The 22,704-nt window shown below is 48.7% G+C and overlaps 1 protein-coding gene across 2 annotated transcripts in view; it reads left to right on the top strand.

Moving 5' to 3' along the window:
• SCAF11 (SR-related CTD associated factor 11) overlaps positions 1 to 22,704 on the top strand; it is a 968,921-nt gene that overhangs the window by 181,522 nt on the left and 764,695 nt on the right. For both annotated transcript variants that reach the window (XM_085653364.1, XM_085653363.1), the window contains exon 4: positions 1,368 to 1,436. In XM_085653364.1, coding sequence (XP_085509490.1) covers positions 1,368 to 1,436 — 69 coding nt within the window. The remainder of the gene's footprint in view (positions 1 to 1,367; positions 1,437 to 22,704) is intronic.

The following is a 22,704-nucleotide window of genomic DNA, read 5'->3' as shown; positions in this document are numbered from 1 at the left end:
ATTCCAGATAGGGAATGCTGGACGGCAGGTGACATGATCACAACAAATGGGCATGTCGATTAAAATCTGCCAGGGTTAAGGACTCTATGATGGTGTTGGCAAGGGGGTTCTAGTCCTGGAGTTATGACAGGCTACAGCATACTTGGGTGGACATGCTCATGAAACACTGTCCTTCACAGCCAGGTCTGCTGGGAGGACCAGTCCCTCCCCACCCCCAAACCTGCAAGCCTTTTTGGTCTATGTCCACTCCCCTGACCCTCCATCTTTGGGGAGGTACTGCTGAAGTATCTATTAGGTTGAGTAATCTGCAGTAAAAAAGGGTTCATCGGAAGAACAAGCAATTTACCTTTTGGTGACTATTTCTTGTGGATAGTTCGTAGATTCCTCACTGCTATCCCACCTCACTGTTCTGTGGGGTGGACCCCTGAATGTCATCATAATGTCCAAGCTACATTTTCGGACACTGTACTGTTTTTTGTGTTGCTTCACGTTTCGGCATGCAAAAGGAGAAAGAGAAAAGAGAAAAGCTGATGTACGCATAAAAGGGTGGCACTTGTATGATGCTCGGCCACTTCCTTCTAGAGTGGAATGTACTCATTACCGAGCCACGTGGCGCTACCTAACAAATCAAGGTCATTGATGATTAAAATCTTTTTTAAATTATCTGGATTTAGTTTGGCCCCTAGGGGTATTCATAACCTGAAGAACCGGTGTTTAAGTGGAGTATCCACAAGAAAGTGTCCATGAATACAAGTAACCTTTTCTTTTAACTGTATGATGTTGAATGGTTTCAGTATTCATCAACACTCTTATCAAGCCCCATGCCCCCCAAAAATATCCCCCCACATTGGCAACTGTAGTGCAGGTGTCCCCAGGAACCACCGTCAAATACTTGCCCAATTAGTGTGAAGGGCTGCCCTCTTTTGGGAAACCAATTTCAGTGGTACATTTAAGACCTGATCATTTTTTTTTTTCAAGAAAGAAAAAGCAGACCTCGACATATCCGTGGTGATGAGCTCAATTTGAGTTGAGTCCCCGACACAGCAATCCACTTATTTTGCGGACCTCTGTTGAAAGTATTTTCTTTACGCAGAAGCACGATTTTAAACTATCCTTGCAATCTAATATGTAAGCAAAAGGATGCAGAACTTTATCATTTCTTTCATTACAATATATGTTAAATTGCAAACATGTCTAATGCAAGGGTTCTGTGCTACGGTAGGCCTTTAACACTTCTTTTGATTTTGGCCACAAAGAGCACATTGAAATAGCTGTTTAAGATTGCTGTAGCTCCCTATCTGGTAGGTCGTTTGTAAAATTTTGTGTTAAAATCATTAAAAAAGTAGATCTTGTTTATTTTTTTGCAGATCGTACCCTTTTGTCCCATTGACCGCAAACCTTTCCAAGCAGTGTACAGGTTTGAAGACCGTGTGAAGGTTTGTTCAATACATTTATTTATGTTGATAATATGTATAACCTATTTGCATTACTTTTTAAACGTTCCTTGTCTTTATTTGATAAGATACTGTACTTTAACTTTACGCACCGGTGTCAGTGTATGCATTTTCTCAGCACAAAATTAAGCAATGTATTTGACAGTGAAAATAAATTTGACCCAGTAACACTATTTTGAGCTAGTTTATTAATAGATTCCCACGTGTGTTTCTCTAGTGCAGATGTGTTATAGCAACACCCGTCAGACTTGAGGAACCACCGATTTATGCCTCACAGAATGAGTTTTAAAATCACACTATAGAAGAATCAACCTGTGGTTGTAGTCACAAGGTCCAATTATTGTGGCGTTAGCATGATGCACAGATTTAATCTTTGCTAAACGCCTTTGCTTGTAATTTGTGCAAGTGAAAAGAACATTATATGGTGGCCAGATGCGCAAAATTTGCATTGTATGGGCGCTGGTTACTTGTTGGTTCTGCAGAAACAGTAGAACCTCGCCTGCATATAAGGACATGCTATCTTTTGGCTGATCCACCTGTTGAAAGTCAGTGCTATCTTGATCCATACCGCTAGGGGTTTTAATGCCAAAGCTAATAAAAGTGGGGGTGTAAAGGGCAGCTCTGCCTGGTGCTTCTGTTGATCCAATATCAAATGCAATCTCTGAAGGCAGTGTTTTAGTGCAAAGTCTGGGCATGAAACCATTTGGTCTCGGTGCACAGGTATCATAATGACCTTAACTAATTGATTATAAAGAATCTTAGCAAGAATTGTAGTCTTTACATTTATGAAGGACTGGAAGAAGATCAATGTTAGAGGGGCTTTCCGGGCTAAGGAATGACCACGATTGTTGTTGTTCCACGCAAGTCAAGCAACAGCTCACCTGTACCCATCTGCTCCTCTAGTAGAGATTGTAGATGGGGGCAGGCTGATAATAGAAACTTTAAACATTTTTTTATTGGGAAGCAGTTTCGACCCTCTGTTTTCCCAGATTGCAGACTAGTGATAGCTTTTCCACATTCAGTAAGTGTTAAGGGTTTATTTAAATCATTTCAGTGCATTAGTAGCAAGGACTTCAATAAGGCAGTGTGCCTCCTTCGCTGCGGAAGAAGCCGATCCTGCCCCCAGTTCTTTCTTTCCTCGGCCCGACCCTATGCTTGAGAGCAGCTGCCTCTGGTGGATCATTGGTCTCTCTGCTTGCTTCAGTAGCTTGCAGCCGACGACTGGAATCCCTGAGTTGCCCAGATTTGCTGCCTTACTTTGGGTCAGTTGTGGGCTCACCTCTACCCGATTGCGATGCTCTGTTCATTCCGTGGGCTTTAAAGTCCCTGAGCTCTGAGCCGACAACGTTCATTGTGAGACGGCTGCCTCCGGCCGGCCGCACTTTGCCTGCATTCCTTGAAATATTTATTCGTGCAAGGGCTGTGAGCTGCGCTGACTGGTAAAGAAGTGAGACTCTCTCCTTCTGCCAGTGGTTAATTTGTAAAAAAAAAAAAAAGTGCCTGGGCTCTTGCCAGGAGGCAGCTTCTAGGAGCCCATTCCTCCTGTTAGTGCTGCCTAAAACAGAATCCATGAAACCCTACAAGTGGGGAGAGGATGTGGTGTAATGGCCAGAACTGCCGACCTCGGAACTGGGGAACCAGGCTCGAGTATCGTATCCGCTCAACATCCTGTGATTCTCCTTGAATGACTCGATCTCCCTTAGCCTAACAAAAATGAATGTGTTCTTAACTGGTGCTCAAGTGCCGGTGCTGAGCACTGGAAACCACCATCTCAAATTTAGCACTGCCTCAGCGCCTGAGTTTGAGGAGTGGGTCCACCGCTGCCTTTTTCGCGATTATGGGCAGGCCCCCCGCTTCGATGCCACGTGAAATTTAGCATGCTTAGACTGAGTAAGAACAAGCAGGGCACGTTGAGCGGCTGCTCCACGGGAGACTACTAGACCTACTTTTGCTGGAATACAGTTGAGGTCCATGACGACCGCCCCCATTTTTGATCTTTTGCCCCTCTTTCATTTCGCCCCCATTTTGGATTTAAGCCTCATTTGTTTCTCCCCCTTGGCAGCCATCTTTCCTCTCGCTCTACAATCTCGACCTTAACAGCAAACTGACTAACCCAGCCCAGATCTCGCCACACATGAAACAAGCATTTGCAATGTAAAAGGTCTCGCATTTTTAAAACTTTGGCCTATTGGTATTGTAAATGACAATGCCTTTTTTGTTGTAGGAGTTTTAAACACATAAATGAAAGGCTTTGTCATTTACAATGCCAATATCTCAAAACCTCTCAAATGAGAGTCCTATTGCATTGTAAAAGCGTATTTATTTTCTGTCAAGGGCTCCTTCACTTTATCACACAAGCTGCCAAATGGCATCTACATGATTAAATGAGCAGTAGCAGCCCACAGCCTGCACCGTTTTGATATTTCATTGTCCCGTACAATGAAACTTGAGCTCTAAGGTCAAAAATAATTTTCTCCTAGCCACCCCCAGACTCAACAGGGCCAGAGGTGGAGGGCGGTCTTTCGCTTATCTAGCAACTAAGCCCTGGAGTTGCCTCCCTATTCCACTAAGAGCCAACTGCGGCTTGCGAAGTTTCCGAAGACCGCTTAAGACCCATTTGCTCGCATGAGGAGCGTATGTTTACTCGCGTCTCCTGTTGGCACTGGGAAGCCCGTTCTGGGTAGCCATGCGCCATAGAAGAACAGTTAACAGAACATGTTCCTAGTCACATGTTGTCAAGATCTTTTGTCCTGCTTGGAATGGTGCTACCTGAAGGTCTTCAGTGACCTTCCTCCTGTTTTGGAATGTGAGCCTCATTTTGATGTTCATACAAAAACTTGCTTAATGTTATTTGAAACCAGATTCAGTCCGGTTTCCAGACCATTTTTTACTTCCCAACTAAGGATGCACTCTGGTCTTTGTATGCCATCCCTCTGGCAGAGGAGATCTTCACGCAATCTAATTATACTTTGGAACATGTTCTATCCCATCATGTATGTCCCTGTGGTCTTTTGTGCTTTGCTGCCTCGTTAAAAAACCGTATAAATTGCATTCCATGTTCCATTCCGGACTTTTGTTGTCTCCACTTTATGTTCGCCGTTAAGGTAAGAGGTAAGAGTAGAATCTTAATAAAGGTACCGTTGAGAACAAGGAACACTTTTAAACGTTGTCAAGCGATAGGTTGAAGGAATAGGTTATAAACAGTCACTAGAACTATTCTCCATTAGTACGCAAAACTATTTTGCAGGATTAACCAAATGATATGGCTAGCAAAGGTGCATTATGGGGTAAAATGTAGCATGCATTTTGTGGTAGTAGTATCGCGCTATTGTCTCCCTTTGACACACAATCGTATGAAATAGGTGACAAAACAACTTTATAATTCACCAACAAATTAGGATTCTGTCTTGCAAGGAGGCCCAAGAACTCCATTTTATCAATACGTTCTCTTCACATTCAAATAGTTAGTGTAAAACATACATTGTTGAATTTAGCAGCAAACAATCCTTTGTGTGCACACTTTAACAATAAATGGGGTGCCTCTTTTTTTTCTGCGTGTCCCAGTTACATTTAAAAAATAAATTCAGGCCTGGTTTGCATTTCCAGTTCATGACTGTGTTTGGCAGCTTCAACACTTTTTCCTTTTGAAAACGAATGTTTCCCAAATTCTGAGTAGTGAAATTTTATTGTATCAGTTACCTATGAAACGGTCATCCCAAGAGCTGCTTTGCAAACATCGAGAAGACTTAAAATTGCTTCTTTTCTCGGATTTGTTCAGCAGCAAGAGAAAAGGAAGCCGGCCCTGAAATGAAGTAATCTCACTCGCTGCACCACACTGGATGTAGGGGGGAAATGGATGAAGGCAAACTGATAGTTGTGGGAGCAGAGGGCGTGGGCTTGCGAGTGAAACATCAGTGACTCTTTCGGTTGCTTGTTAAAATAGCGCAGTTGCTATGAGCTGTAGTTAACTACAGATCAGACGCTTACGAAGAACCTGGTGGGAGCGTGCGCCCCAGTTCCCAGGCTCTAGAATGGGGGAACACGGAACAGCGCTCCCCCCAACGTTCCCGGCGGATCCTGGGCAAGTGCGAAGGTAAAGATATCTGCAACACAACAGGAGACCTATGGTAATGGAAAGAGAAAAGCAAAGCACGTCGTCGTGCCTGCAGTAAGAGAAACCCAATAAAGAAAATAGTGCTTACAGACTAAAAAACACCCGTACCGTGTAACAACCGAAGTAAAAGGGCCAGTCGCGATGGGAGGTAACCAAGGAAGACAAGGCGGTACTAAGGGGGAGACTAACAAGCCCACTTACCAATAAGAAGCCAGCATTTACGAAGGACAATGACTTGGGCCAATGATAAATATGGGAGGAGAGTGGGCGGAGCTTCTATTCCATACGCCAATACAGCAAGTCTTACAGAGAAGCCCATGCGTGCTGACTCTAGGCTCGACCTAAAAATGACAAAATAATGCTATGGCAAATTGTGCTGCATTACATCGCATAATTGGCCTTTTCTTGTTGCATAATTTAGTCAACCCTGCTGCATAATTTGGCCCTCCCCTGCAGCATAATTCCAGTGGCACAGACTATAAGCAGAGCCACGAGAATTATGCAATTGTGGGCCTGCAGTGTTTTTCTCAAAATTATACTTTTGATGCATTTGCCACATAATCCATCACCTGCTGCATACTCTGCAGATTTATACAAAAAAAAATTGTCTCCAGGTCGACCAGTTCAAATGTTACTAAAAACTCTGCGCCACAAGTTGCCACCCAGTGGAAGGTCCTTTACAAAGTTTGCCTGGTCAGCTTTTTTGCTTATTGCTATATTTGGGTGTTAGACTGATGATAATGAGGTGCAACCAATGCCCGGAAAATGTTTAACAAGTGTAGAAATGACAAAATGACATAATGCCATCATAAAATTTCCCCAATTGTGCTGCATAATATTTCTTTTCTTGCTGCATAATTTACACAACCATGCTGCTTCATTTGGCCCTCCCTGTCACCTGTTTGTACATCAACTTCATGACCACGAAGTGTTACAGTATTGGTGAGGGTCACGTACGGTTATGTATATTACATTACTATATATGATCCAGACTAGAAACTGAATAGCCCTTCATGAATTACCAGGGCATACAAAGTTCCTACAGTGTTTGCCAGTAAGAGGGAAGTTTGGTGGTTGGGCTGTTGCACATCTGCAGACTGTACTTGGAGAGGCTATTAGAGATGATGGGATTGTGAGGAGTGCTGGGCTAGAATGGGGACTGAGGTATTGAGCAATAACGTGAGTGAGTTGCACTTGATACGAAGAGTGACAACATATTATACATCCATTCATCTTCCGGACGGTGCAAGGAGGTACACTGATTTGAAATCTGTTCGGATCAGTATCAAAAATGGTTGTATTCTAAAAGCTCACTTTAAAGTTTACTGCACAAACTAATGTTTTGCGCAGACTTTACAAAGTGAATCTTTAAGTTACAGTTTAAAGAAGTATAACAAAGATTTGGTCCTGTCTACATATTCTCGAGTTACATTTCTTTTAGTAAATAAGTGCATACGTAATGTGATGCACCCACAATCACCTTTGAGAAATTCCCCATGTATATAAATTTGCACGGACCTGAAGGTTTATGTATGTTTCTTTGGGGAGCTATGAGAGGTTCAGTTCAGTTACTGTTGGGGAAACCTGCAACCTGGCCTGTACTTCCCAGCTCGAAGAGCCGACCAGCACACCCCACCCAACAGCCCGCAGATTTATTTGACCACACCCGTTCAATCTCCTTTTCTTTCTAGCAGAAAAATCCTCTGTATCATGGGACTCCTGTCTAGCAGCAACCCCCATAATCTAGCATCACATATAATCGGGGTCGTACACAAGTGGCACTTCAAGCATGGCCTGCCAAAGCAGGACAGAGTAATCGGGGGAGGTACAGACGGCGAGGTGCCTGTGACGTGCCGTACGGCCTGAATTACTCTATACACGGCAAGTTTCCTGTTCTAGGTGAGCAGTGTGTGCTCTGGTCTACAGAAAGTAACGCACTTCTGAAGGATACATCTGCCTGTGGATTCCTCACCTTATGAATATCCCCTCCGCCAGCATTCCATGGAAACATTTTCCTAGCTGTCCACGCCGACTTGGTCGTCACAATCTCACGGCTCCGCTTGCGACTCCCTATGACGTCACTGGAGCCATAAGAGAGCCTCGTCGGCGCGATGACGTCCGTTCCCTTTTTCCGCGCTATCGACACGTAACGGTTTTCTGGGACTCTACATACTGTTTCGAGTTACTTTATTTCTCCAGGTTTAACTGTAGCTTTGCAATGGCGACTTAAAGAAATTCAGGATTCAAACCCTGTAGAGAGTGTGGGGGGACATATGTCCATCACTGACTCCCATGAGGACTGTTTGTAGTGTTTATCATCGGACCACGACCTGCAGGGCTGTTCATGCTGTCACAAGATTAACCCGAAGGCCTTGAAAGAACGTGAGGCCAAGCTTTTCATGGCAAAAGCAAGGAAGGAGAAGAGGGGTGATTAAAGGTTGAAGTCATAGACTTCACATGCTTCTAAGTCGTGAAAGCACAAGAAGAAGAGGCATGGCTCTCGGCGTCGTTCGTCGAAGGGAAAGGCTTCGAGATCACCTGCTCCAGTGCCTCGAGGTCGACAAAAGGACTTTGTGTCTCCATCGCCTTCGCCATCTCCTTAGGTGACTCCGGAAAATCCTCCTTCTCCCAAAGGTACTCCAGCACGGTCGCCGACTCCGAGGGGCTCTCCGGAGTCGGAGGGCTTACCGGCTCAGGACGAACCCTCTCCTGTGTACGAGACTGTGCTTATGGCTCCGCCTGTGGATCGACTTTTCAGATGTCAGAGGTTCCGCGTGTGGATACGGACTCCGCTCCGTATCCTCCATTTCCTGGACCGGGTTCAGATCCTACGCATTTTTTAAATGCTATGTTTGGCGTGTTTGCCAAGGCAGCCTTCCCCTCCGGAGCACCTTCGGGTCCCGAGGGTGTGCTGTTTAATTTGGGCGTGCCTCAACATTATGCCCAGGCACCCTTCGTGCTGTTTATGCCGACCACACCGTCCTGGCAGTTTCCGGCTCAGAGGTTTTTGACGCTGTATATGGAGTCCCTGGTGCCGTCTGGTGGTCTCTCCTCTCGGCTTTGTACGGTGCCGGTTCCTGCATTGGACCCTCCTTTGACGCTGGCTCCGGAGCGGTCGGCGCCGCCACCAACTCTGCAACCGAAATTGCGTTCGAGGAGAGAGGCACAGCGACTGTTGGAGGAAGAACAGTATCAAAGAGAAGAGGTTGAAGAGAGCGAGATTGAGGAGTCTTTAGACTTCGATGGGGCTTCAGGAGGCTAGTGGCCTGGACACCTCCCCAGAGTGGGAGCTTTCTTCTTCAAGCGCCTCACCACCTCAAGAGGTGGCTCCATACCATACAGTTAATAGAAAGGCTGCGGATCTTTTGGACTTTGAATTGCCTACAGCAGAGTACAAACCAAATTTGCTCAAAGAGGTTTTGCATTAGCCGTCTTCGATAATTGAGCCACTGTTGGCATTTAATGAGGCTTTAACTGAGCCTATCCTGGAAGTGTGGCGTAAACCTCTCTGCTTCTGCTGTGTCTAAATCTGTGGCAAGGAGATATAGGTCTGCTCCAGGAGACCCTTCCTTTCTCTCTTATCTGTCTCCGGAAAGTGTAGTGGTACAGGCGTCCTGTTCTAAACAGTCTACAGGCGCTTTTCCTCAAGTGCCTGCCGACAGGGACTCTAAGAAGTTGGAGCAATTGGCTAAGAAAGTCTTCTTCTTCTAGCATGGTGCTAAAGTCAACTAATGCTACCTGTTTGCTGGGACGTTACATACACGCCTTGATGGATTCCGCTAAACAATTGGCACCCAAGTTGCCTGATGAGGAGCATGTTAATTTTATGGAGGTTCTGATGGATGCTCAGGCTGATGCTTGTCAGGTTATACAGGCTGGCCTTGACACAGCTGATTCAGTAGCCAGGGTTATGAGCTCCTCCTATAGTTACCAGGAGACAGGCTTGGCTCAGATCCTCTGGGTTTTCTCCAGATGTACAGGCTACCCTTATTGATTTGCCCTTTGATGGATCAAAACTTTTCAGACAGAAGGCTGATTCTGCGCTCCAGAGATTCAAAGATCGCAAGGCCACGGCAAAATCCTTAGGGTTGTGCAAACTGTCAAGAGGGTTTGGATATAGGAAATATCGAGGATTTGGATGGTCTTTCGTAGTTCACGGCAGCCTCAGCAACAACGGCAGCAAAATCCTCTTTACAAATCCTACTGAGGGAGAAACCGAGGTCGACAACGTGGGTTGGCCCGCCAACTCTCCTCCCCCTGGTAACACAGGAAAGCAGCCCTAGATCCCCCATCCTGGAACATGTGGGTCCTGTAGGGTGTCGGTTGTCTCACTTTCTACAGGATTGAAAATCGGTCACATCAGACGTTTTGGGTTTTAAATCTGGTAGAGAATGGGACGCCCTTCCCTTTTCGGGAATTTCCACCTCCTTGCCAAGGTTTCTGTTCGGAAGATCATTTAATTCTTCTCCAAAAGGAGGTCCTTGCCTTATTACAAAAAGGTGCGATAGAGGTGATTCCGGAGCAGGAAAGGGGTCAGGGATGCTAATCCCATCTTCCTGATTCCCAGAAAGGATGGCAGTTTACGTCCGATCTTGGATCTCAGGGCTTTGAATTTTTACCTCCAACTGGAGAAATTCAAGATGCTGACTCTTGCTCAGGTTCTTCTGGCGCTGCAGCAAGAGGACTGGATGGTGTCTATCGATTTGCAGGATGCGTATTTTCACATGCCCATCCTGAAGTCGCCCAGGAAGTATCTCCGTTTTATGGTAGGGTTGCAGCACTACCAGTTTGCGGTCCTTCCGTTTGGTCTTCCTACTGCACCTCTAGTCAAAGGTGATGGCCGCTCATTTCAGGAGGTTGGGGATTCCAGTTTTTCCTTATCTGGACGACTAGCTGAGTCGCTGGAGATGGTGCGTCATCTGCGAGTAACCGCTCAGTTGTTCAAGTTGGATTTTTCAATAAATGGGCCCAAATCTCTCCTGGTGCCTTCTCAGCGCAACCTGTTCATAAGGGCGGTACTGGATAAGACTGTGTCGAGCTTTTCCACCTCCACAAAGAATTCCCGACATTCAGGAGAGGGTTCCTTTATTTCACGATGGAGCGGTTGTTCCAGTCCTAAAGGTCCTACGCCTGCTCGGTCTGTTCACTTCCTGCATACTGTTGGTCAGTCATGCACGCTGGCACATGAGGGCACTCCAGTGGTGCCTCCTCAGGCAGTGGTTTCAACACAACTGAGATCTCAGGGAGTCGGTCAGAATCTCCAGAGACGCTGCAGCAGAGCTGACTTGGTGGAGTGTGCAGGGCAACCTTTCTTAAGGAAAGCCCTTTCAGCCTCCTCCGCCGGTGGCCACTGTGATCACGGATGCCTCAACTCTAGGGTGGGGTGCTCATCTGGGGGCTCTGGAGGTCAAAGGTCTTTGGTCTCAAGAGGAAAGGTTGCTTCACATCAGCCTTCTAGAATTGCGGGCGATACGTTTGCCACTAAAGGCTTTCCTTCCTTCCCTTCGTGGTCTGTCGGTTCAGGTCCTGACAGACAACACTACCGCGATGTGGTACATCAACAAACAGGGTGGTGTAGGGTCGTATGGTCTGTCAAGAGGCTCTGCTACTGTGGTCCTGGGCTCAGGGCCATCAGATTTGTGTTTGCAAATCATCTAGCCGGTGTGCTCAATGTTTGGCGGACAGTCTCAGTCGGCATTACTCGGCCGATCACGAGTGGCGGCTTCATCCGGAGGTGGTCCATCACATCTTCGAGATGTGGGGGTCTCCTTGGTTGGACTTGTTTGCCACTCACGAGAACGCGCACTGCCAGTTGTTCTGCAGTCTCCAGTATCCGATGCTGGGGGTGCAGGGGAGGCGTTTCAATTTGATTGGAGTTCCCAACTCCTTTACGCGTTTCCTCCCATACCCTTGATTCCTCGGGTTCTGAGGAAGATTCGCCAAGACAAGGCCCAAGTTATATTGATTGCTCCAGATTGGCCAAGAAGGATGTGGTACACAGATCTACTTCACCTCTCATCGCACCCTCCGCTCAGTCTCCCCTTCAGGGCAGACCTTCTCTCACAATCTCGGCGGCAGGTTCTACACCCCCACCTCCAGAACCTGCACCTTCATGCCTGGAGATTGAATTGGGCAACCTGAGTTCCTTCTCACTCCCGCCGGATGTGGTGGATGTTATTTTATCGTCCAAGCGATACTCCACTAATTCTATTTACTCCTCCAGGTGGTCTAGATTTGTCAAATGGTGTGGAGAGAAATCCATTGAACCTTTAAAGGCCCACATTCTTCAGTTTTCATTGTTCTTGGCCCAGCAGGGTTGTGCTGTGACCACTGTTAAGGGCTATTTGTCGGATTTATTGGCGTTTCTGTGTTTGCCGGATCATCCATCTTTATTTAAATCTCCCATTGTTTTGAGATTTATTAAGGGCTTTACCAATAGGTTTCCACCTACTCCCTTTGTTATACCTCAATTGGATTTAAATCTTGTTTTGACTTTCTTGATGGGTTCCCCGTTTGAACCCTTACATCGTTGTCCTTTGAGACTTCTGTCTTTTAAAACTGTTTTTCTTGTGGCTATTACCTCGACCAGGAGGGTAAGTGAGCTTCAGGATCTCTGTTCAAAACCCCCGTTTTTGACCATTCATGCTGAAAGGATGGTCCTCGGGACCAGGGTTGCTTTTCTGCCTAAGGTGGTAACTCCCTTCCATCTGGGGCAATCCTTTACTCTTCCTGTATTCTATCCTCCCCCTTCACCCTTCCAAGGAGGAGGAGAGACTTCACCGCCTGGATCCTAAAAGAGCAGTGAGCTTTTATTTGGATAGGACTAAAGACTTGCGATTAGACGATCAGCTCTTTGTGGGCTACTTTGGACGCATGAAGGGCAAGGCTGTGCGCAAGCACACTTTCCAGATGTATCATCTTGTGCATCAAGATCTGCTACGCCCTGGCTGGTTAGGAGCCGCCTGAAGGTATTAGAGCTCATTCTACAAGAGCGAAGTCATCCACTTCTGCTTTTGCCAGAGGTGTTTCTGTAGTGGACATTTGTAAGGTAGGTCCATTTTGCGCGCTCTGTCCTGCAGGACTTTTTGGTATAAAAGTGAGGACACCCTCCTCCGGGAGTGAAACTGCTGTGGGATGCTATTTATAAGGGGAGGAATCCACAAGCAGATGTATCCATCAGAAGAACAAGTTACTTACCTTCGGTAACGCTTTTTCTGGTGGATACAGTATCTGCCTGTGAATTCCTCCCTGATGTCCACCTTTGTATACCTTAAAGGTGGCATTGTTCAACATGTTTGTTTTGCATTGTCTCTTCTATCTGCCTTTGTGTGGTTTATAGGAAATGATTTTATTCTTTGGCTTTCCTTTTAATTTTACACTGTGTATTTGTTTGAATATTGTGTACTGTGTATACTTTGAATCTGTCGGTCCACCTGTTCGCCTTGGAGGCACGGAAAACAAGCATTGGCATAGCCAATAGGTCTTGCTTTTGGGACCTTATAAGTGTTTAGCTATGCAACCGTTGCATAACTAAATACTTATAAGGTTCCAAAAGCGAGACCTATCTGCTATGCGAAAGTGATCGCGATTACGATCAAGCATCAAAGCGGCCGTGCGGCCGCGAAAGTAATCGCGGTAAAGCGCTGCCCGCGCACATGCACTGTAGCTCTAGGCTGGCCTGGTAGCACTTTTTGGAGCCCTCTCAATAAGTCTCGCCAGACCAGCGCATGCGCTGGGTCAGGCGAGATCTAAAAATGGGTGGAACTGACGTCATCACGCCGAAGAGGCTCTTATGGCTCTAGTGACTTCTTACGGAGTCGCAAGCGGAGCTGTGGTATTTTGACTACCTCGTCGGCGTGGAAAGCTAGGAAAACGTTTCCGTGGAATGCTGGGGCAGGGGATATTCATATGGTGAGGAATCCACAGGCAGATACTGTATCCACCAGAAAAAGCGTTACCGAAGGTAAGTAACTTGTTCTTCGGACACGTTGTCGTGCCTGCAGTAAGAGAAACCCAAGAAAGAAAATAGTACTTACAGACTAACAAAAGTGTACCATGTAACAACCGAAGTAAAAGGTCCAGTCCTTATTGGCGGTAACACATGGCGACAAGGCAGTACCCAAGAAGGACTAACGCCTCCTAATGAATCGGAAGCCAGCATTTACAAAAGACACTGACACAAGGCAATAAAAAATGGGGCGGAGAGTGGGCATGCCTCGCAGAAAGAGCAGTGCATGCGCTGCCCTTAAGCTCGACTTAAACATAAATAATTAAAAGTAGACTTTGTCTTACCTAGTGTGGAGTGCCACCTAGTGGCCTTAACTGAGTAACGTCCCACTTGATTAGTGGTGCCGATTTTAAGGTAGTTATTTCGTTGACGTTACCATCTCTAGTTACCCTTATTTACTGTTTTTCCTTATACGTTTTTTATCCATATTTATGTGAAGGTTTGAGATTCTTTTAATGAGTAGATCATAGTGGTATATCTCCATAACTACTTTACTTCTAGCTGACAGGGAAAGATGCTATATGCATAATTGAAGTACCCACGTGCTTCAAATTAGCTAAACGTATTGCTCACTGTGTAGCTTCTCTCCTTCACCGCGCCCTTTCCAGCCTTCAAAGCCCTCCATTCTCGTCGCTTCCTTACCTCATTTTGCTGGTCAACTGTGACAAGACTTTTAATGTCTCGAGCGATGTTCCTCCCTATTCCCCCTCGACGCTGCACTCATGAGAATGGCCCCAACTCGTGGAGATCAGTTATCCTAAAAATCTCTAATGATGAAAAAAAGAATTTAAAACTCAAATTTCCGAAACAACATCCAGAAACACGAATAGCCCATACCCAGAGCAGCGTGACCAACAGCAACAAGAAAACAGACTACGTCTTCTATTCCAAATGTCTTGCAATGTAGAAAAACCTCTTCCTACAAGTTGCTAAATCAATCAAAATTCCCTATGGAGCCAAACTCACCACTTCCCCCTCCCTAAACTTTAAAGGGAAATCGCGGTGGCCAAGATGGCGGTGGGATAGGAAGCTTGTTTTCTGGCTCCTGCCCGTCGTCCACCCGTTACAGCACAGCTCAGCCCCTGGAGGGCCCGCTCAGCGTGGATCGGCCCTTGCGATTGTTGCCCGTCCACCCCAGACCCGGGCGAGGCACGAACTCCTGCTCGCTGGGTTGATCGGTGAGACTGGATCGGAGAGGCGGCGAGGCAGACCCGGCCGCCCACGATTGGGCGGCCTAGACGACGAGGTGGTCCAGGCCTGGGTCATCGAGGCCAGCATTTTTGTCCCCGCCCAGCCCTACTGCTGGCCTCCTACCCCACTGACTGGACAGCAGCATAGCGCCGGGCGCCTGCAGCGCGATCCGGTGCCTGCTTGGCGGACGCTGGGGATGGACTCTGCAGCTACTCTCCTGGAGGCGTAGGTGCTGCCCTGCGTTGATACCGCCCTGGGGTGCTTCTCGGGCCTGCTGTCCAGACCTGTGACCGGGGAGCCCGCAACAGCCAGAGGAGTGGCTGGGGGATCCCTGGGCCGGAGTGGGCCGCGCTGATCCCTGGCCTGTGGTGTTCCTGAAGCCGCCGGAGGGGTGACTGAGCCGGCGGAGCCCGACGCAAAACTGTTGGATCCGGAGGAGGCGGGGTCGAGTGGCCTGGTACCTGTGGCGTTTTGTGGAGCTTCCTGCGCCTCTGGGCGCATCACCCCGGTTTTCAGCAGGGCCCCTGGACAGGCAGCGTCATCTAGAGAGCCGCGGCCCTACCCACACCGGGCAGCTTACATTGAGGCCGCAGCGGAGGCCCTGCAACACCGGAGGTGGCGCCCCTGAGGAGGACTGTCACGAGTTGGCGCTGTGAGTAGGAGATACCCTGTGTTGGGCCGGAGTCCCAAGGTGCTGTGGAGGCAGGTGGGGGGAGGGGGGGGGGGGGAATGCGGCAAGCAACAAGTTATACCTGGTTGTTGGGGGAGATTTGCAGGACCTTCTGTGCCCCCCTCCCCCCCCAGAACCACCCCAGCCGCTAGCACAAGACATTCGCAGCGGATGCCACTCTGTGAGGACGGCGGGGTCCTGGGAGCGGAGGCCGTTGGTGGCGCCAGCGGTGGGGAGGATCCGGCTGGCTTCTCTTCTGCGCCCATCACAGTGAACTCAGGCGATGCCTCCGACACAAGTGACTGCTCCGCGGGGGTGGGGGGGAGGTGGTGTGCTTGGGAGTGGCGGCCTGGACACGGTGCGGCCTTAAAGTTGGCAACAAAGGGACTTTCAGCCCTCCCTGGGACCGGGAAGAGCGCTTTGGTTGTAGGGCGGCGGAGGCGCTGCTCTCAGGGGTGCCCACTCTGCTCTCGGAGCTTGCGCACCAGCTGCTTGTTAAGGCCCGACAATGTCCAAGGCTAAGACCGGCAACAGGAAGCCTCTTAAAGATATCTTTGGCTGAGCGTAGTCCACTCCCAATATGGCTGCCGCAGCCCCGGAGGCTGCTGAAGAGCGATCCCCCTAGTTCACCGGAGATGAACGTATTACTAAAGCCTTCCTGGAATCGCTCTTTCTCACGCTACGAGAGGACATTCAATCAGTGAAAACGGAATTTGCTACGGAGCTCAAGGAGGTTCGCCGGGATGTTGACAGCGTGGGAGAACGTGTGGCTTCTTTGGAAGAGGGGAGTGACATCATGACGTCGGATTGATCTATGCTCCAGCAAGAGGTGCTTAGGCTTCAGGATCAAAATGTCGACATCCAGACCCATTTAGAAGACTTAGAAAATCGATCCCGGAGGCACAACATTCGGATCCGTGGGGTCAAAGCCTCAGAGGACACCCAAGACCTATTTGCGTTCACTCGGGGCCTCTTCCGACGCATCCTGGGGGATTCCCACCAATCGGAGGTGGTCTTGGATAGAGCACACAGAGTGGGGCCGCCCGCGCCCCCCAACGCACCGCCGGCGGACATCCTGGTGTGTGTCCAGGACTTTAGGACTAAAGAGTCCATTCTCACTAAAGCGAGGTCCCTCCACCCCATTGTTTACCAGGGGCATTCTCCGGTGTTGTTCCAGGACGCTGCAGCGGCGCCGTCAATTTTGCCCAGTCACAAAGCCTCTTAGACAGCGGGGGTCTCCTACTCCTGGGGTCACCCTTTTCGCCGCCTCTTTCGCCATTCTGGAAGACTCTATCAGATTCGCTCACTTGTGGAGGCTTGTCGGGTGCTGGGTCTAGCGGAGCCCTCTGAGGATGATGTCCGCAGCTCTACATCAAATCCCGAGGTATCCCCAACTGGCTGGCGGCGCCAGGGTGGACTGCGCCGGGCCTGGAGGCCGCCCAGATCAGAAATTGTTAAAGGACAGCAGGCAGCCCTTTCCGCGGCTACTGAGGCCCTCTCTGGAGAGGACGCGACGGTGAAATGACTGTCCTACTCGGCCGGATCTTCTTCTCGCTTCTTTGCTTGGCGGGTGGGACGGCGGGGGGAGTGGGCCTTCCTCTTGGGCACACGTAGACCCCTACTTTGCAGATTGACCAGTTGTCCTGGGACGACGGACTATTCTAACTAACTAGACTTGTTGCTTTGGTCCCCGTTTGGGATGTGTTTCAGGGCTTTTCTTCTCATGGGTTAGCAGGTTTTCTTATTTCCCTTCTTCCCCCCCTTTTTTTTTTTAATTGTTATTGGGTGGGTCCCCCTTGTCCACGTTTTCTTTAAATTGTAGCATGAATCATACCTCTGACCGTTACAGCCCATTCCTACTCGCATTGCTCCCTCCTAGGGCCCATGCAGCGCTTCCTTTAGCCCACTCCCTTTTCGTACACTAGATGCCACGTAGGCTGCTTAAGGTATTGACCCTTAATGTCCGGGGATTGAATAAGCCTGTTAAACGCAGGGCTGTTCTGAGTTACCTGAAACATGCGGCTGCCGATATTTGTCTCTTACAGGAGACCCACTTGCTGGCCAAAGATCACCATAGACTGAAGTCCCGCGCCTTCCCTACACAGCTGTTCTCCTGTAGCTCCACCAAATCCGCTGGGGTGGTAATTCTCGTTTTCCGTTCCTTTCAGGGTAAAATCCTCCAGAAGGATGCGGAGATTAAGGGTCGCTTGCTCACTTACCAATTCCTTGTAGCTGGGGTGTCCCTTATAATAGGCTCGGTGTACGTTCCCAACAATGGGCAGAATAAATTCCTCCATCATGCGCTCACTGAAGCGACAGCTAACTCGGAGCGGCGCCTGTTGCTGGGGGGAGACCTGAACGTAGTATTTGACAACATTGCCGATCGCTCATGCCAGCACGCTAGCCACGTGGGGGCCCTCTCACGGTCTGGATTGACCCATATCTGTGATTCGGGCCTGGTAGACTTGTGGCAATACTTCCACCCCTTGAGTCGCACATATACTTATTATTCAGGAGCTCATAAAACCTACGCCAGACTCTATTATTTCCTGTGCTCCACTCCGTTGCAGATGCTAGCTACAGAAGCTGAGTTTCTCCCTGCGTCTTTATCAGACCATTCTCCAGTCATAGCTTCCTTCTTGCTTCCACGCACACAGTTACCACTGCGGCACTGGCGTCTCCGTGACTCGCTGCTTCACCAGGCTTCCACGGTGGATCAGATCAAATATGCCATTGCGAACTACTTGGCCATTAATGCTAACTCAGACACCTTGCTCGCGACTCAATGGACTGCCCTTAAAGCGGTCCTTCGGGGAGAATTCATAGCCATCTCCACTGCTGTTAATAAAGAGCGCAGTCGGAAACTGGCCGAACTCACACAAAGGGTGGTGGAGCTGGAGCAGATGCACCAATGCACCGGGGCTGCCAGGGCCTGGTGCCAGCTCTGTACGGAACGAAAGCAGCTTGCGGCGCTGGACCAGGACAGAGCCGAATACGCGGCCCTCCGTCTGCCATTCTTACTATACCGGAGGTGACCGGTGCTGCCGGCTCCTGGCGCATAAACTCAGGGAGGTGAGGCAGCGGCAAGGGGTGCAGGCCATTCGACATTTAGGAGGTGAGCTCACCTCGGACGATAGCGCTATCGCAGAGGCCTTTCGCGATTTCTACGCTAGGCTGTACTCGGGGTTGGGAGACTCCCTTGACATGTTGCATAGCCTTGATTATTTAGAAGCGGCTCAGAGACCCGCTCTGACTGCAGATCAGGCTGACCATCTTGACCGAGATATCGGGCTGGAGGAGGTCGTCGTGGCTATCTCCCGCCTCGGCAAATCGCCTGGCCCAGATGGCTACTCCGTGGCCCGATACATTCGCACAAACCGGAGCAATCCCGGAAGAAATGTTGGAGGCCTCGGTTATCGTTATACCGAAGCCCGGTAAAGACGACACGAGTTGCTGCGCATATAGGCTGATTTCCCTGTTAAATGTAGATATCAAATTATACACGAGCATCCTGTTGACACTGCTTGCCCCGTACATGACTCATCTGGTGGAGCCAGATCAAGCAGGCTTTATCTCGCAACGGCAAACCAGTGACAATACGAAGAGGGTACTCCATCTTATTGAAAAAGTGTCCCGCACACAAGGGGAGTATATGCTATTGGAGATTGACGCAGAAAAAGCCTTTGACAGGGTTCACTGGCCCGATTTAGAACAGGTCCTGCACCGGTTTGGCTTTGGGGAAAAGCTGCGCACTCGTATATTGAACTGTTATCACCTGCCTCAAGCCACGGTCCGGGTAAACGGCCACACGTCCTCACGTTTCCCCATAGGGAGGGGCACCCGTCAGGGGTGTCCCCTCTCTCCTATCCGCGCTCTACATGGAGCCTCTGGTGCGGAGAATTAGACAACACCCTCTTATCGCAGGGATTACGTTCGGGGAAGATATACATACGATTATCTTGTATGCAGACGACATTTTGCTCTCCATCACTGACCCTGTTCAGTCGCTGTGGGCCCTTTTTATTGAGCTCCATAATTTTGCACGGGCCTCTGGGTTCGGGATTAACATGGATAAGTCGACCGCCCTAAACACTTCACTGTCAACGACCACATTAGCCCGTGTAATGGAAGAGCATCCTCTCTGGTGGTCTGCCACTACGGTCCCTTACTTGGGGGTGCAGTTGGGCCCCACAATTCCAGCCACCGTAACGGCCAATTATGATCGGCTCCGTGCCCATATCCGCAGAGAATTAGGTAGATGGAAGCACTATCCCCTCTAGTGGTTGGGCAGAATCGCCGCTGTCAATGACTGTTCTCCCCCAGATCCTTTACATCTTTCAGACCCTTCCCCTGCGCCCTCCTGCAGGCTGGATTCAACAAACCCAGTCAGATCTGGCGAACTTCATATGGCAGGGCTGCAAGCATCGGTTTAAGCAAGAGATTGCGGTCCTTCCTCCGGAACATGGAGGGGTAGGCATACCGTCCTTGCAGCTCTACTTTTATGCGGCACAGCTCTGCTATCTAGTAGAGTGGAGCCGATTATAATCCGAAAAACACTGGACCAGGCAGTTGCGGCAATGCCCCTGCAGGGTATCCCCTTTCTCCGGAAGCAGCATAGGCCAGCCAACCTTTATGCCTCTTACATCACAAGTACTATACTGGAGGCTTGGGACTGCACTGCTACCGCACACAGGCTAACTACATTTCCCTCCCCCATGACCCCGCTGTTTGACAACCCCGATTTCACTTCTGGCTTGGACTCTAAGGCGTTACAAGTTGGTGCCTTACCTCTTGCAGGTCCCTGCGGCATCTATTTGATATAGAGGGCATACTTTCATTCCCACAATTCAGAACACACTATGGCGTTTCGGAGATTGATAGGCTGCAATACCTACAACTCAGACATTGGGCACTTCAACCACAAATTAAACCCGGGGCTCAGCGCTTCTTAACCCCATATGAGAAATGGCTGATTACTCGGTCTTCCGATAAACACATCTCTGATCTTTATAAACATTTGCTTGCAGCTACTACCCTCGCCTATAACGCCGGATGGGCACTTTGGGAGACGGAGTTGGGGAGGACTCTATCTCACAAGGAGTGGGACAGCATATACATAGGGTCCGACACTGCGCACCACACAGGACTTACGGCGACACTGACCAAAGTTGACACCTATTGGTATCATACACCGGAACGACTCAATCGCTTTCACCCTCGCGTTAGCGATCTGTGCTGGAGGGGGTGTGGGGAGGTGGGCACCTTGGGGCACCTATTGTGGAGTTGTGACCGCATCCAAACCTACTGGGCAACAATTTTAGATGACATAGATGCTCACCTCGATTCGCAACTCCCTCGCTTTCCAGCCTATGTCCTCCTTGGCCTGCCTAATCCGTTGACATGTCCCCTGAAATCCTGGAGAGGCCGCCTCATCGCCATTGCCCTAGGGGCTGCCACCCAAAATTTAGTAGCACACTGGCGCTCTCCCCAGGCTCCTCCACACTCGGGCTGGTTACAGCAACTGTGGATGGTTCTGGGCATGGAGAAGTTATCTCTTACACTTGCGGGCAAGGGGGATGAATTCCCAGAACTGTGGCACCCCTTTTTAACTCTGCTCACAACGGAGTTTCGAGAACTGACATGCCCCCGATACCTCAGGCTTTTCCGCCTTGCGGACACTCAGCTCCCTGTGAAACGCAAGTCACAATGGCCACGATGACCTGCACGCATTGGGTGTCGTCCCCTTCTTCTACCTATGGTTTGTGGACAAGGGGTGGGAGAGTAGAGAGGGGGGGGTGTAGTAGGGAGTTTATTTGGTTTTTCCTTCTGCGACTGAGGGTTTCTTTTGTTGAATCGCTCCTTGCATCTTACTTAGTAATGCTACCATAGCCGACACTAGTCTGTATTGCATTGTCTCTCAGGAGCATGAGGTCCTGTTTGCTTTCTGTTTTTAAAAATCAATAAAACAGATTTAAACCATAAAGGGGAAATCGCTATTTCTATTTTCAGGACCGGGAACGTACTTATTCATACAAGCTACAGACCTTCACCTCACCATTTTTGATCAAAACGTCCCATCACTTCATTTACACAACAGTGCCTTGTGCTCCAAGCTCCTCTCTTTCCCCCCCCCCCCCCCCTTTCCCCTGACCATCAAGCCAGAACTGTCCCGCCTCCTTTGCCACCGATTCGCTATGCCCCTCTGCTATACCCTCTGACTTGCTGCCCCCATTAACACACACCTTCGACTAATATCCACTAGAATTACTTCACTTGCTCCCACCCTAACCAGGAAACGCACCGTAACAAAACTTGATGATTCACACCCGAGCCAGTTGGTGCTCACCTCAACTCCAGACCATCAGCCACTGAACCCCCCTTGTGGACTCAACCCTCCCTATCAATGCAATCCCTACTCTGCTCCCACAACCTGTCCACCTTTCCAGTCCCAATGACACTGACCACCTCCATAGAGTAACTCACTAACTTTCCTTCTACACAAGACCTGCTTATCCTACCACTCATGCACTTACCAAGCTTCAGAATCGAATAGACCAAAAACTTGATTCCCTAGCTAATGACCTTTCATCTAAAACATGACCTCTCGTGCCAGGCCAACGTATCCTGTTCTCACACTCCTGGTAGTTAAAAGTTGTCTCACTGTAGGAAGCTGGCTCTGTATATGCTATACCAAAGTAAGGTATAGTGTGCACAGTCCAGTGGATCCCCAAATGTAGTCAGTAGTAAAAGTAGATTATACCTTACTTTCTGTTTGTGGTAGTGTGGGTGTGCAATAAGGCTTTATCAGAGGGTAGTGTTAAGCATTTGTTGTACACACTTGGGCAAGAAATGTCACACACTCAAAGACTGAACTCAGACCAATTTGTTTGTATCAAAAATATTTAGTTTATTTCTAGAACCAAGCCTGGTGCAGGTAAGTGAAATAATACTTTACAAAATTTTATGTAGTGATTTACAGCTGAATGCAGGTTCAAATGCAGTTAGTTGAATTACAGGTAAGTTAACAGTTCAAAATTACTTTTCAGTTACTTCACAGATTAGTGTACACGTTACTTTTGCTAATCATTGTGAAATGCCTAGATATCGCACAGACATTTTCTTAGACAAAAGGTAAGTAATTCACTTTTAGTACATTTGCAGTTGTTTAATGTTTCATAGAAGCCAACTCGAGGAAAAGCAGTCCGTGCAACCCTATGGAAGGAAATTAAGTTAATGGTTTGCAGTTAAGTACTTATTTGTGGGAGTT

This window comes from Triturus cristatus, chromosome 4_1 (assembly GCF_964204655.1).
Source record: "Triturus cristatus chromosome 4_1, aTriCri1.1, whole genome shotgun sequence".
Taxonomy (NCBI): Eukaryota; Metazoa; Chordata; class Amphibia; order Caudata; family Salamandridae; genus Triturus; species Triturus cristatus.
This window is presented reverse-complemented; position numbering and strand designations above follow the sequence as displayed.